Below are 12,824 nucleotides of genomic sequence, written 5' to 3' on the forward strand. Positions count from 1 at the left end.
TTATGCATTGCACCGCCCTGCCCTAACCCGTACTTTTTACAGGATTTCAAATGCTTTTCCAAGTCTGTTTAGACTTTAGAATTTGTATCGAAAAATTATTATCAATGTCCAATAAGTCTTACAGACTTCCAATATTTATTTAATTTTTTGATACTAATAGTTTCAAGGTTGTCGAGTATTTCATAGTTGTTTCTACTTCAGCATTCTCAATATTTTAGGTAAGGTTTTCTTGCTGACTCATACATGGGTCAACTCATGATATTGACACTTTCGCTAATATAACCATTAATATTAACATTGTATGTTTTTTCAACAAGAATATTTTTTATTTTATTCTACTCATATTCTATGGTTTAATCGACGATGTTCAAGCATTTGTCGAACTTTTAACATTATCTAGAAAGATCAATTTTCATTTAGCTATGTCCTAAGTGATCATAACTGCATATTTTCTTTCATCTTTCAGACATCGAATTATATTATTACGTACCTAGTTTATGCACGTCTAGTATATATTTCCCTATACAATTTTCTGTTGATTTAATGCATTGATTATTTCATTATATTATCAAAATTATTTTTTATAAATTATTATAAAACTCAAATGCATCTATTTATCGTTAGCAAAACGAAATAGAGATAGTCACTTTTAGGAAAAAATTATAAAATATTCCCTTCCCTAACACCGTCTACCTTATTTTAGTTATTATAACCACATGCGTCATTAACGAAATAACAATAAATATCACGAAATAAACCATAATTACGATATTTTCTTAAGGATAGGTATATAATCATTTTTCAAGTGAAAGATTCTTTTCACTGAATAGTTAATTTTTATATTACTTAGGCTATTTTCCTAAGCGACAATTCATATGCATTTTCTTTAAAATGCGTATATAATCATTTAAAGACAAATATAGCAATAATCTTATAAAATATTAAATTTTTTCAAATCGACAAGATATTATCTCTATCAGGTTTTTAGTAACTGGGGTTTCGCCAATTCCTACCGCGTCATTTTCTCCATCGGTCGCGTTTCTTACTTCTCTTGTTTCAAATGGGCTTCTTGAATTTTTGCGACCTCATGGAGCCATGGATATCAAGCAAAATTAACATGTTAGTTCAAGAAGAGTTGATGGTCATTCAAACAAATTTTACCATTATTTTGCTTAGCGATATGTCTATATGGAAGAAAGGCATAACAGGGGTAGAGAAAAATGGAAATGAGGTAGAATAGGGGTATTTTCCTCATTCAAGGCTCAAGCTAGAATGGAAAAGAGATGTAAAGAAATTTTTCCATCATTAGGAGGTCTTCCTTTTTTCTTTCTTTGTGAAGGAGAGGGGGTGTATTTATAGCCATGAGGGGGAGCATGCAATCAACTCATTCTTTTGGCTACTTATGAAGAGCTAAGTAAGCTTTATAAAAAATGTTGTTTGATTGCCTACCTATTGGATGGTAGCATGGAGATGATTTTAAAATGCTTTCTCTCCTTTCAAGCGTCAAAAACGTCATGATTTTTTACCTGTTTTTTAAAAAACGTTTTTCTTCTTCAAAACGACTTCATCTGGTGGTTTTTGGCTAAGTTACCTTATGTCTTATCTAGTTTATAAAGTCATGCCATACTCTTTGATACTTAACTTACTCAATATCATGCTCGTTCTTATGTGTTATTTGTCTATCGATTAAGGCCTTTGCGATTTGTCTTGCCATTATGAAATCAATGCGATCTTTGATGCATTAAATGGAATCGAGAACAGTAAATCAAATATAATGCAGAATATATTATGATCAAGCCATCGTAATATTATTTACGAGGCGTCTTTGCTTCTTATTGGCTAGGAACATTGAGCCATCTTCTCATGTTGGATTGCATAATTGATTTAATGCAAGACTCGATATTACGTGCAGTCACTTATGTGATAACTCAACGAGTAATTTTTTTTTAACATTTCAAGCCCAAATTTGTTTTTTGATATGAAGTTTTATGGTGGGAATATTACAGTGTGATCCTCATTTACATAAAAATTTATTCCCTTGAGGTATACTTGACTACTGTCTAAAAGTATAGTTCTCTTACATGCATCCAATAGAGTCCATACAAGACTCACATTTGACTTTGATGGTGAAATACCAATATCTAAATATTTCTTCATATTTCTATATATGTATGTAAGACATCTTTGTATCTTGTTTGAAGATTTCTTGAAGATGAGCTCAAAAGATATCATCATTTCAATATATACATGACTATATAGATTCTATAGGTATCTTTGTAACATAAGGCTTATGGGTTAGATAATTTAATAAATTAGGATTCTTGTTGCAAAATTGTGACGGAACATCGACAAGGTAATCAAGAATAATAATGGCTTTTTAAGACACGAGCATTCCCAAGACACTCAAGTGCAAATACAAAACTAATGTAACATTTCATACATTGCATTTAATCTATATTGAATTCTCTTGAGATTCTCTTTCCTAGTAAGAATATTTATTCACATAGATGTAAAGTTACATATCCCATGTATACATAGGTCATAGGTCAAACAGATTATAAATAAAATAAATTTCATATGTTCTTTGAAGTAAAGACCACTTTCCCATCTTTTTCAAGATATACCAACTTCTCAAAATTCACAAGGATGTACACATTATTTGTGATTTGCTAGCATTTCCCTAAAATAAATATTAATATATTCCATTAGATTTCCCCTTTGTATATGAAAACAATTTAGAACAATGGGTAGCAACACATACAAGTTAAAATGTGGTCATCCGAACATTATGTGGGTGTGCTCTTTGGACTGCTCATGTGGAGACGCACAAATTACAAAATATGCACTTGCATGCATCAAGAGGAGGTTCTATTTGCATCACACCATTAAATTTGAGAATCCAATCCAAAGAGATTTTGATCATTCTATAACACCACAGGTTCATAGATTATATTGCACGATTTGCAACATTTTTATAGATAATGAATTTTTAGTTGAAACATCTTCAAGTGTTTTATTTTCTCATTTTGACACATTAGTACTAGTCTCAAATGTTTCACAATGATCACAAATTCTAGTGTTTATAAGAATCTATTGTAATTATTATAGTATCAACACACCCCTCTATTGATAAGAATCTCTACTAGATTTTTCAAAAGCACCTACCATTTCATTCCAACAAATTCCATCATTTGTCAACATGTGTACATACATTTTTTGGGTTGTGTTACATGGACCACTTTATTGTTGAATTACATAGCATTAATTTAGTCCAACATCCTAAGTAATCTATCTACACTACCTTTCCCTTCAAGTAGGCGTGCTATTTACATGCAAGAGACTTTGACCTATTTAATGCAACATTCCTATATTTAGAGTATCCTTTGAATAAAATATAGTTTTGCCTCTTTAAAAGTGAAGATTTAAATCCCCATCTGGCATCTTTAGCAAGATGATTAAGGGTTAAACATGACCTCCACCCAAATATATTGCTTTCAAGGGAAAAAAAAAAGGGCTTATATGATGTGTAAACATGATACTTTTTGTTGATGGGAAACTACCAAAGATAGTGCCATTCCACCCCTTACAACTTGATGCTCAATGCATTAAGGACAATCTCATAAGCAGGTTTTGAACCACTCCATGGACTATCCTCTACCTTTTGCACTAGTGTTGTGATGTTTACACGTCTCTGCCATGTCTCTTGAATAAGCTTCTCGTCCCTTGGGGGAAGGAAACATGGGGGTGTGTCACTTGATACTTTCACCTTTGATGCTTCATAAAGTGCCTTCTCTTTTGGTGGTGCTTGACACAAGAATCCTTCAAAGCACACCTCATCAAATCCTTCAAGATTGGCTTCGAACCGCATAAGCTTTGCATACTCATGAAGAGCATGTAGCATGTAGTCATATACAAACTTCATGCTTACCTCCTTTGCAATGAATTGGCTGCCAACTCTTCCCATTCGTTCTGCCTGCATAAGAATATGGATTATAAGTGGAGGATGATTAGAACATGCCTTATAAGCAAAGTGATGAAGAGAAATGTGATAAAAGAATAATAGCAAATATACTACAATTGTATAATGTAAAGTATGGTGTACATGAAAATGCTCTTTGGTGATTCTAACCAGTCCCTTCTCCTTTGTGTCCATATTCTTTCAAGTCCCTTTTCAAAGGTTTACAATGTGTACAAAAGTTTAATTGTAAGTTGACCATTTTAGCATCTTCAAGTATTAAAGCTTTATATATTCTAAACGGGACTTTACATGAAACATAAAGAAGGTGCTTCAATACTTCAGATATCCCTTGGACTCCACCTTAAAACATATTACCAAAATGGAATATTCTTATGATTTTGTGGGGAATCGTATGTATGTTTTGTAATATGATAAACATGGCAACTTGTCTTTAAGAAAGTTCTTAAGCATAACTAACCCATTGGCAAATACTAGCCACTAATTCATATTTGGTTAAGTAGGACACTGGCAACTCAATCGCTGACGGTACTTAGGGTTTATGTGCCAACAACACTAGGGGTATACTGCTTCATCGAGATGAGTGAATATGTTTAAGAAACTTCAATATGAAGTTACTTTGGCTGCCTAGCTCTAAATGTTGTCTTGCAGTTAATAAGCCGATAAAGTCTAGATAAAAGCTTTTAGGCAAAGTGCCATCTTAGGGTGGTGCCACACCACATTTATAAGACATGAGGAGGCAAAAATACCATGCCACACTCCATATTTACTAAACTTTCAAGGCTTCCACAAAGTCTAGCAAGAGCTAGGGATGGGTGCACTACCCTCAATGGATTGTTCAGACGAGCAGTCCTTGTACTTGCAACTGGTACTAATGGTCATGAGTCCCATTGGATTTTGAAACCCATGAGAACAACCCCAGAAGTGAAAGGAAAAATGCAGCAATTCAAGGAGTCTACTGAAACATTAACCCTAATCATGATGATCTATTCACCTGGGCTATGTTGTTGTTGCCCCAGTCCACAGCACGCCTTATCGACTCACACAGACTGTCTGATTTGATAGGCCAAAAATGTTGCATCGGCATAAGCCCTCTCGAGAAGAAATCGAAGAATACTGGATTGACCAAAAGAACAGGCGAATCACAGGCTAGAATGTACTTCAAGCTGACAGACCAGCCCCATCCTTCGACATAAATCTTGTATCTGCCATGCACAACACATGATCCACCACCAAGGTTTAGTACAGCCTTACCAAATTTACAGCACAAAATAGTCAAGTACCTGCCATGAATGAGTGACAGAAATTTAGACCCTTCACAAATTGCTAAGAGAATATGTAATCCTTAACTTAAAATCATCCAGAAGTCACTTATAGAAGAGATCAGCAGCTGGTAACTGAAATGGTCAGAGCCTGAACTAATAATTTCGAGGTTACTGCCTCCATTGTTTGAATCCTGTCTAATTAACTGCACAGCCCTTGAAGTACTGTAAACCTTGTAACAGTTGCTGATATAACAGGTACCTGTGCCTGCACTGCTGGGCTATTCTTGAATTCTTGAAGTTAGCTCGGACTGCTGCTCCCCAATCCTGTACAAATGGCCATGTTACCATCGCGCACAATAAAAAAACATGTTGGATATCACTTAATGTACTTGGAGAAACGCTCATCTAATTAGCTTAGGAAGAACCCATTTACTTGGCATGAAATCAGACTATAGCCATTCTGACGGATTGCAGGCATTAAAGAAGCACATGAGAAGCATCCATTGAGCTTGAAAAATAAATCAATATAGAATCCTGTGTTCATAGTAATGGCATCCCAAAGTTCAGCAGATAATGTGTTGAAATACTGTTGACCTGGTGGATGATCTCAGCTGGACCGTGACAGTTCTGAAGCCACTTCCGTAAAGCACCTCCAGTGTCAGTGTTCCCTCTCCAGAAGGCAACCGGACGCCTTTGTTCCCAGAGAAGATCATTCTGTCCTCTTAGTATACCATAAAGTTCTTGATCCCATGTCTTTAAATCCACTTCTGGCCTGCAAAACAGGCAGCCATGAGCCTACAATGTGCCATGATTAACAGAATTGACCACACTATAATTGCAGGTGAGTGAGATTCACATAACTGCAAGTGAAGGCCCTGCTACATTAAGTATCTGTCTAAACCTGACTGTCTACAAAATCAAAGAAATTAGGCCTGACTGCCTACAAAATTAAATAAAATTCTATGACCAAACGTTGCCTTACACATACAGCAAACACTACAGTTATCCAAACATGAATCCAATTCCTTCGTGATAAGCAAAAGATCACAATCCTTGAAATAACCGGGTGTATACTAGATCAACCCAAAGGTTGCTGTTCACTTGCACTGTTCTGCTATCTGTAGCCAGCTGATGGATTGCATACTCACCAACCCCAGAATGACCAATCTGGGAAAGGAATGTCAAAATGATTCGCTGTGCTGCAGTAGCCAAACACAGGGGGTGGCATCCCATTGGCATACTTGTCTCTTGATACAACTGGCGTGTCTCCACAACGAAACAGCAAATCCACATCCGGGACAAGGCCTGGATAATACTCCAGCAGCTGAAGCAGACCCCATATCGTAAAGAGTGCTCTTGTTTGAAAGCAAGAGGTGTATGGATTAACATAAAGTCTGCCCATCTTTATCACAACACGGAATGTGGCAACGTCTTTTGCATTTTTAAACATTTCATTTGTGATTCCTGTCTCAGCCCAAGGTGCCAAGTCCTCATGAATGTATCTGAAGTAGAAAGGGCATGTGTCTTCTCTGCTGAAAGGATACGAAAAGGGAGAGGATTGGCTTTGTACCCCATGCATGGAACAGTTAAAGACCACACATGAATTGGAAGAACGAGGTTCCTCCGAGAGCTTCCACCAAAACTCGGAGCTTGGCCATATTTCATCATAAGTTATTGATGTAGACCACCCTTCATACCATTGAATAAAGTCTGACTGCACAGAACAGAGTGCAAAAATTGTGATGGACAAGTACGGTCCAGCTTGAAGCCTTGATTGCAGGAAAAAGAATGTTCATTGAGGTAGAAAACTCAAAAATCATGGAAATTAACATGTCAATACATTGAGCGCCTACCTTATGCTGAGTGGCCAAAAATCCTGTTGCAGCTAAGAAGGCCACCAGTATGCAGAAAAGGCCTATGTTTGATCTGCTAATTGAAGGCTTCAATCCAACTCCATAACAACAAACCATTTTTTATAATATATCCTACCAGGAGCTGGAGGGATAAGAGCTTATGACAATGAAAATGCCGACAGAAATTAGCTTCAAGGACTTGGTTTTGATAATTAATCATTGATGAATGTGAAGAGATACTCGTAATGTCGATGATGATAAGGATGTGGTTTAACTGCTGAAAAGCCTGAGGACGTTGGGAGAAATAACAATTCAGGTCTCAGATATGTCATTGAACCAACAGCATTGCATATGTTGATAGTGGTAAAATGTTAAATGCCACTATAATGATGCCGCAGGCCCTTTTGATCGTAAGGTTGATGGTGATGGTGATGGTGATGGTGATGGTGATGGTGATGGTGATGGTGATGGTGATGGTGATCAAACAGTACGAGTCAAATTGCTCCCAGAAACCTTTGTAATATACTGGTAGGAGGTGTGTTACAAGATGCTGCCACCGCTGCCAATGATAATTATGTACAAATGAGACTTATAACTATGGCAAGAACGTCTCAACTATGTGAACATCATATTGAGCAGAGTGAACAAATTGTGAGACGTTATGTCCTGAGCAAATTAAGCAACGCAATGCTCTGCAAAACACCTGCAGGGAAAAGAAGTTTGTCAACAACGGCATTGTAAGGTGGAAAACACTTGAGGTGTCAATAAGTTCTATAAGAGGCATAAGATGAAATGTATGATGTCACAAGAGAGGCCTAAGTGACAGGCTTACAAGATCCATTAGCCGAAACTAAATCGGTTACACTTCTAATCCAAAGTCCAATGTAGCTAGTTACTCTGTAACTATATCAAAATTGGCTATCCCATGTCTCAAGTCTGGTGGATCACAGACCACAGAAGTATGTCATTCTACATGTGGGAAACGCTGTTATTTACATGTAGTAGTGTCAACACCACAAGCCCCTGCCAGGAAGCCACCTCACTATACATAAGCCTTTTGCAGTGGGGCATAGAGGTTGGAGCTGCCAGTCCTACAATGGAACCAGCTCATATCTAGCCTTTTGCAATGCCCAAAAATGATTTACACAAATTCCCACTATAATTCCCCCATTGTGAATTATAACATCATGAACGTCTGCAAGGGAGGGACTGCATACCTAGCTAGGTGTGGTTGGAAGCAGGAGCCTGCAGGCCCAGGGTGGGGGCTGATAGCCCCTTGTCCCCAACTGCACCTAGCTAGGGGGCACTTTGCTGCCTCCTGAGCAGAAGCTCATGATGTTGGACGCTATAGGGTTAAAAACAAGGGAAAAGAGTCCCCCTTTCCCACATGGGAAAATGTCCGAAACTTGTTGTGATGGGAGGACCCCGGGCACCTGCTCCTGCGATGCTTGTCCTGCAAAGCAGTAGGCTGGGCATGTATGTGGTAGCGCCTCCCTTGCAGAAACCTATGATATTGATGTCAGAGTTCGACAAATGGAGATTTGTATAATATCAGAACTTCCTGTAGACATATTCTGCATCTTGACAAGGGCTCAACATTCGGCACACGAGGCACCGGCCTGAGTGTTATAACCGTGCAGCTTGGTCGTGTGTGCACAACAACAAGCTTTGCCCAGATTGATATAATTAATACAAGTTGATGTTAATGCTGTCAGTAAATTACATTGACGGAGAACATATTCCCAATACATGTGTTGATTTTGGGATTCTCATGCTGATGAAACTCGAAATTCAACGCTCAGAGTCCTAAAGATCGAACAAAACTCAAATACAGGCCTATTTTCTGCATTGACAGTTGCAGGAACTGACCTGTTGTTGTTTATAGATAAGCACTGGTGCAATACAACAGCCTCACCTGCGGTATTAATCTTCGGCAAAACACGTGATGTCATGAACAAAGCAATTCAACAACCGAGGGGAGGATTAAGGACAGGTCCAATGCTGATCGTCAATATGCTGGGACGATATCAATGAGGCAGCAGGCGATCATGGAACGTTAACGGTTGGCTTGACAAATGCAGAAGACGCGTGTCTCCTCTTCGGCGCAGACGCAATCCAAACTATAATCCTGTACTGATCATCAGAGAGCTTTGATGGCAAAGATCCATGGCGCACCCGATCACATCGATCACGTTGGCATTTATATGGTCGGCCGATCAAATTATAATTACAGATGCGTCTAGTATTCTGAAACGGCGCCTGTGATTTCTCTGCATGTACAGAAGAGACCCTGCTATTGGACAGATTAATAGAAGTTTTCTTGTTTTGGGTTTTGGGGGTGGTGAGCGCGCGAGAGAGAGAGAGAGAGAGAGAGAGAGAGAGAGAGAGAGAGAGAGAGAAGCGCGGGCCACTGCAGCGTGCAAAAGGTGGTACAAATGTAACCTTCCCCAAATAGAAAACCTACTATGTAATCATTATCAATGTCCCCGGAATATTCTTATTTTATGAACTTTTCGGAAATTCCGTTAGCAGGCATTTAGATCAGCAGTTCTTTGTCAGCTTATCTTTGTTAACTCTGCGCATGCAACTCAAGAGTCAAGACTATGGTCCACCTTTATAAGAGTAGGACCAACAAATTCCTAGATTTCTATTTGCCATGGAGAAGGTTAGCATCGTTCACAAAGTACTATTAGACTTAACATCAGTAATCTCTACCGACCTTTAGATGTCTTCTTTTCACTATTTTGGCTAGCTCTAAGGAATGATTTATGCATTGTATGAATGGGCCAATAAACCAACTCTTCCTCAACCTGATTTGGATTTGTGAAGCTTAGTTGCATAGATAGGTTTGACATGTTTATCCTTTTGCAAGAACTATAAAAGATTTTTGGTTAATGTTGAACACAATCCACAAAGAGAGAGAGAGAGAGTGTGTGTGTGTGTGTGTATCTTAGAGAGAGAAATTATTTACCTATCTATAGAATACATTTATCTACACTCTTTCAATTTAAAGAAGTTCGTGCACTACAAGATACAGGCAACATACTGACGTTCAAAGCAATGCAAATGTTCATCAAAAAAATGGTCCCCGTCGTCGCTAAAAACATCGATATATGTATCTCTACAAATTCATCAAAGGATAGCGTCGCTATTTGCATCGCTACCTGCATAAAGCGACGCAAATAGTAACACTCTGCAATGCAAATAGCGATGCAGATAGCAATGCTTGCAGTAAATTAGCAACCCTTACAAAGGGAAAAAACATGGTGGCAGAGCAACAAGCTGCCTTGCTACCCATAGTACCATGTCTTGTATAATATTCTGCAACGCAATTATATATTGGATATGCAATCGTCATCAAGACAGGTGCCAAAACTACTTAAAACCACAATACTGATAACTCATAAAATAAGTACAAGATTAGTGATGACAACTCATGAAATTACATGGAACCATGGAGAGGAGAGCCAAAACAAACATGAAAATCTATTTGTAAATATCACAAAGTGCGATTTTATACAAAGGATGATAAGTATATCTAAGGAATGCTACATGGAAAAGGCCTATACAGATCGTAGGATCAAAAATGAAGATGTGTACTCCACGAATCCAAGCATGTGCTACAAATCGTCACCATCTAAAAGCTCATCCCAACAATGCAAAGGAGTGTCGAATGGACTTTGCAAAATGAACAACCAGACACTAGTCCACTATACATAATGCATCATTTAAAAAACTAGTGACTACAAACAAAAAAGATGATTGACTTATTGGGCTATCGCGCATGTACAATCTATCAATAAGTGTAGTGAGATTGTCTCTCTTTGCATATATTGAGTCTCCAAACCTATGGGTTCGCAGTTTGTGATGGAGTGCTACAAAGAAAATAGAATAGCATTGTTAGAAATAAGATTGTTAATACAAGTGATATTCCAAATAAGGAAGCGATAAGAACCAAAAGAAAACTTACAAAGTCCTCCAAATAAGTCATGTGTCTGCTACTCCCCAGATGATGCATAACTCCTTCCTCTAATTGTGCCCTCACTGCCTCCAGTTTGCTATCGTCATCGTCCTAGAGAATCTGTGACCTCCTCTCTCAATCTCTGCCAATCCTCTGTGTCTAGCCACTCCAGCTTTGAGGTGCCACTCTTGATTGTGTTACGTGTGTCTCATCATCTCTATGTGACATGTATACACACATACATTCCATCATCCACCCAGTCAAGAACGTCTCTGTCATCGTAGGTACCGGAAACTCCTTATAAAAAGATGCCACTATATAGTTCTTTCTCCCCTCTGTTATATTCTTCCAATGGTCCAAAACGTTGTGCCTAAATACTTGTTAGCAAAACTCTCTCATGTGAGGCATCACCCTCCTCCCTTCATCATTCATGATTACAACACTTGTCTTGTTATCTATGAGATATCATTACCCTACTGGGATATGTTTAAGGTGTGTCCTCCTCTCCCACCTGCGACCATGCTCCTAGGCATAACCATGAGACCCTTGTACGTCTCACATACTTGGGGGGGTAGTATCTCTTGGAGGAGCACTCATAGGGGTGCCACCTACTGTGGACAGCTAAGCAAAACCCAGATTCACGAAAGTAGATGTCCCTACAAATGTGACAAATCTTGGAGGTGACAAATATCCACCAGATCGACAAGGTGGAGACACTCTAAAAGTGTCTCCACAACACCCACTTGAGCCAAAAAGATTGGTGCACAAATCGGATGTTGTATGCATACGTAGCGAGCGCCGAAAGGTCCCCAAGAACAAAGAATTCTACTTTAAGCTCAAAATTCAAGAGAATAGACTACCACGACATGAGGCAAAAAGACCAATTGGATACAATCTCCCCCCATGCCTTGTGTGAGCGCTCCACAAAGCATGTATTTAATATTTTATTCATCTCTAAGCTCAAAAATAGCCTAATTTTACAATTAGCATGCTTTAGCTTTTGTGTTTGCTTTTGTCCAAATAAAGAATAAAGCAGTTGGGCGGCCCAAGAGTCGCGAGTAGTGTCCAAATACAATGTCTAATAATTAATATTTAAATTGTGTGTCCATGCGCATGCAAAATAATAAATATATATTAAGTGCTTTAATAAATAAGCGTGCCAAAATAAATATTAGTGCCATGCCTAAGATGCGCACCCATCAAAAATGATAATTTCTTCCAATTAACTTGAATACATGCTATCGCCCAGTGCTTCCCAGCGCCACCGCTGCCTACTCTACAGAACCATTCATAATTGTTAGAAAATAATAAAATTAAACTTATAAAAGTGAATACCTAGCAATCTTCAGCTACAAAATAAATAAATAGGCTGAAACTCTATCCTAATATTAATTTAATACGAGTGCGCACTCTAAACTCATAAACATCCATTAATTTAAATATGTATTTTGCGGAATCACCCTGCTGTGGAATCACCCATGTGCACATTAAATTAACATGACGCCCGAAAAGGACAGGCGTCCCCGTCAACTTCTCGCACAAGAAATCTACCTTGTATATGAGCCCCAAAAATAAATATAGTTTTATGGAATCCACCACAAAACTTCATGGAATCCACCGTGGTCTCACGGAATCCACCGTAGAATATGCCTCCTGGCATCATACCCCCGGGTGGGATAGCAATTTTTCTCAATTGCTATTAGCTCAATGTGGAGCGAGCAGTGAAGAGGGGTAAATACTTAGGTCACAACCATGCATCCATTGGGCTT

At 38.3% G+C, this 12,824-nt stretch overlaps 1 protein-coding gene across 2 annotated transcripts; it reads right to left on the minus strand.

Moving 5' to 3' along the window:
- Positions 1-3,316: 3,316 nt before the first annotated feature.
- On the minus strand, positions 3,317-9,460 carry LOC148010323 (uncharacterized). 2 transcript variants are annotated; one of them, XM_087671330.1, is made up of 7 exons: positions 9,010-9,460; positions 7,095-7,797; positions 6,390-6,955; positions 5,836-6,013; positions 5,501-5,565; positions 4,971-5,181; positions 3,317-3,973 (listed from the first exon to the last, which is right to left on the minus strand). In XM_087671330.1, the coding sequence occupies exons 2-7, from the start codon at positions 7,209-7,211 to the stop codon at positions 3,584-3,586; spliced, it is 1,527 nt and encodes a 508-aa protein (XP_087527456.1). In that variant the 5' UTR covers positions 7,212-7,797; positions 9,010-9,460; the 3' UTR covers positions 3,317-3,583. The 2 variants fall into 2 exon arrangements, with proteins under 2 accessions (XP_087527456.1, XP_087527457.1); XM_087671331.1 differs by having other exon boundaries at positions 8,964-9,460.
- Positions 9,461-12,824: the final 3,364 nt, after the last annotated feature.

The sequence above is a fragment of the Lygodium microphyllum genome, chromosome 29 (genome assembly GCF_053477565.2).
Source record: "Lygodium microphyllum isolate KBCC chromosome 29, Lygodium_microphyllum_v1.1.10, whole genome shotgun sequence".
In the NCBI taxonomy this organism is placed as follows: domain Eukaryota; kingdom Viridiplantae; phylum Streptophyta; class Polypodiopsida; order Schizaeales; family Lygodiaceae; genus Lygodium; species Lygodium microphyllum.

What these genes read in the sequence shown, in the direction of transcription:
- LOC148010323 (XM_087671330.1), bottom strand. Translation starts at nt 7,211, where the DNA reads ATGGTTTGTTGTTATGGAGTTGGATTGAAGCCTTCAATTAGCAGATCA. An exon ending in GATTGGTCATTCTGGGGTTG is followed by an intron (nt 6,014 to 6,389) that starts GTGAGTATGCAA and finishes CCTGTTTTGCAG; the next exon opens with GCCAGAAGTGGATTTAAAGA. An exon ending in CAGCTGAGATCATCCACCAG is followed by an intron (nt 5,566 to 5,835) that starts GTCAACAGTATT and finishes CCATTTGTACAG; the next exon opens with GATTGGGGAGCAGCAGTCCG.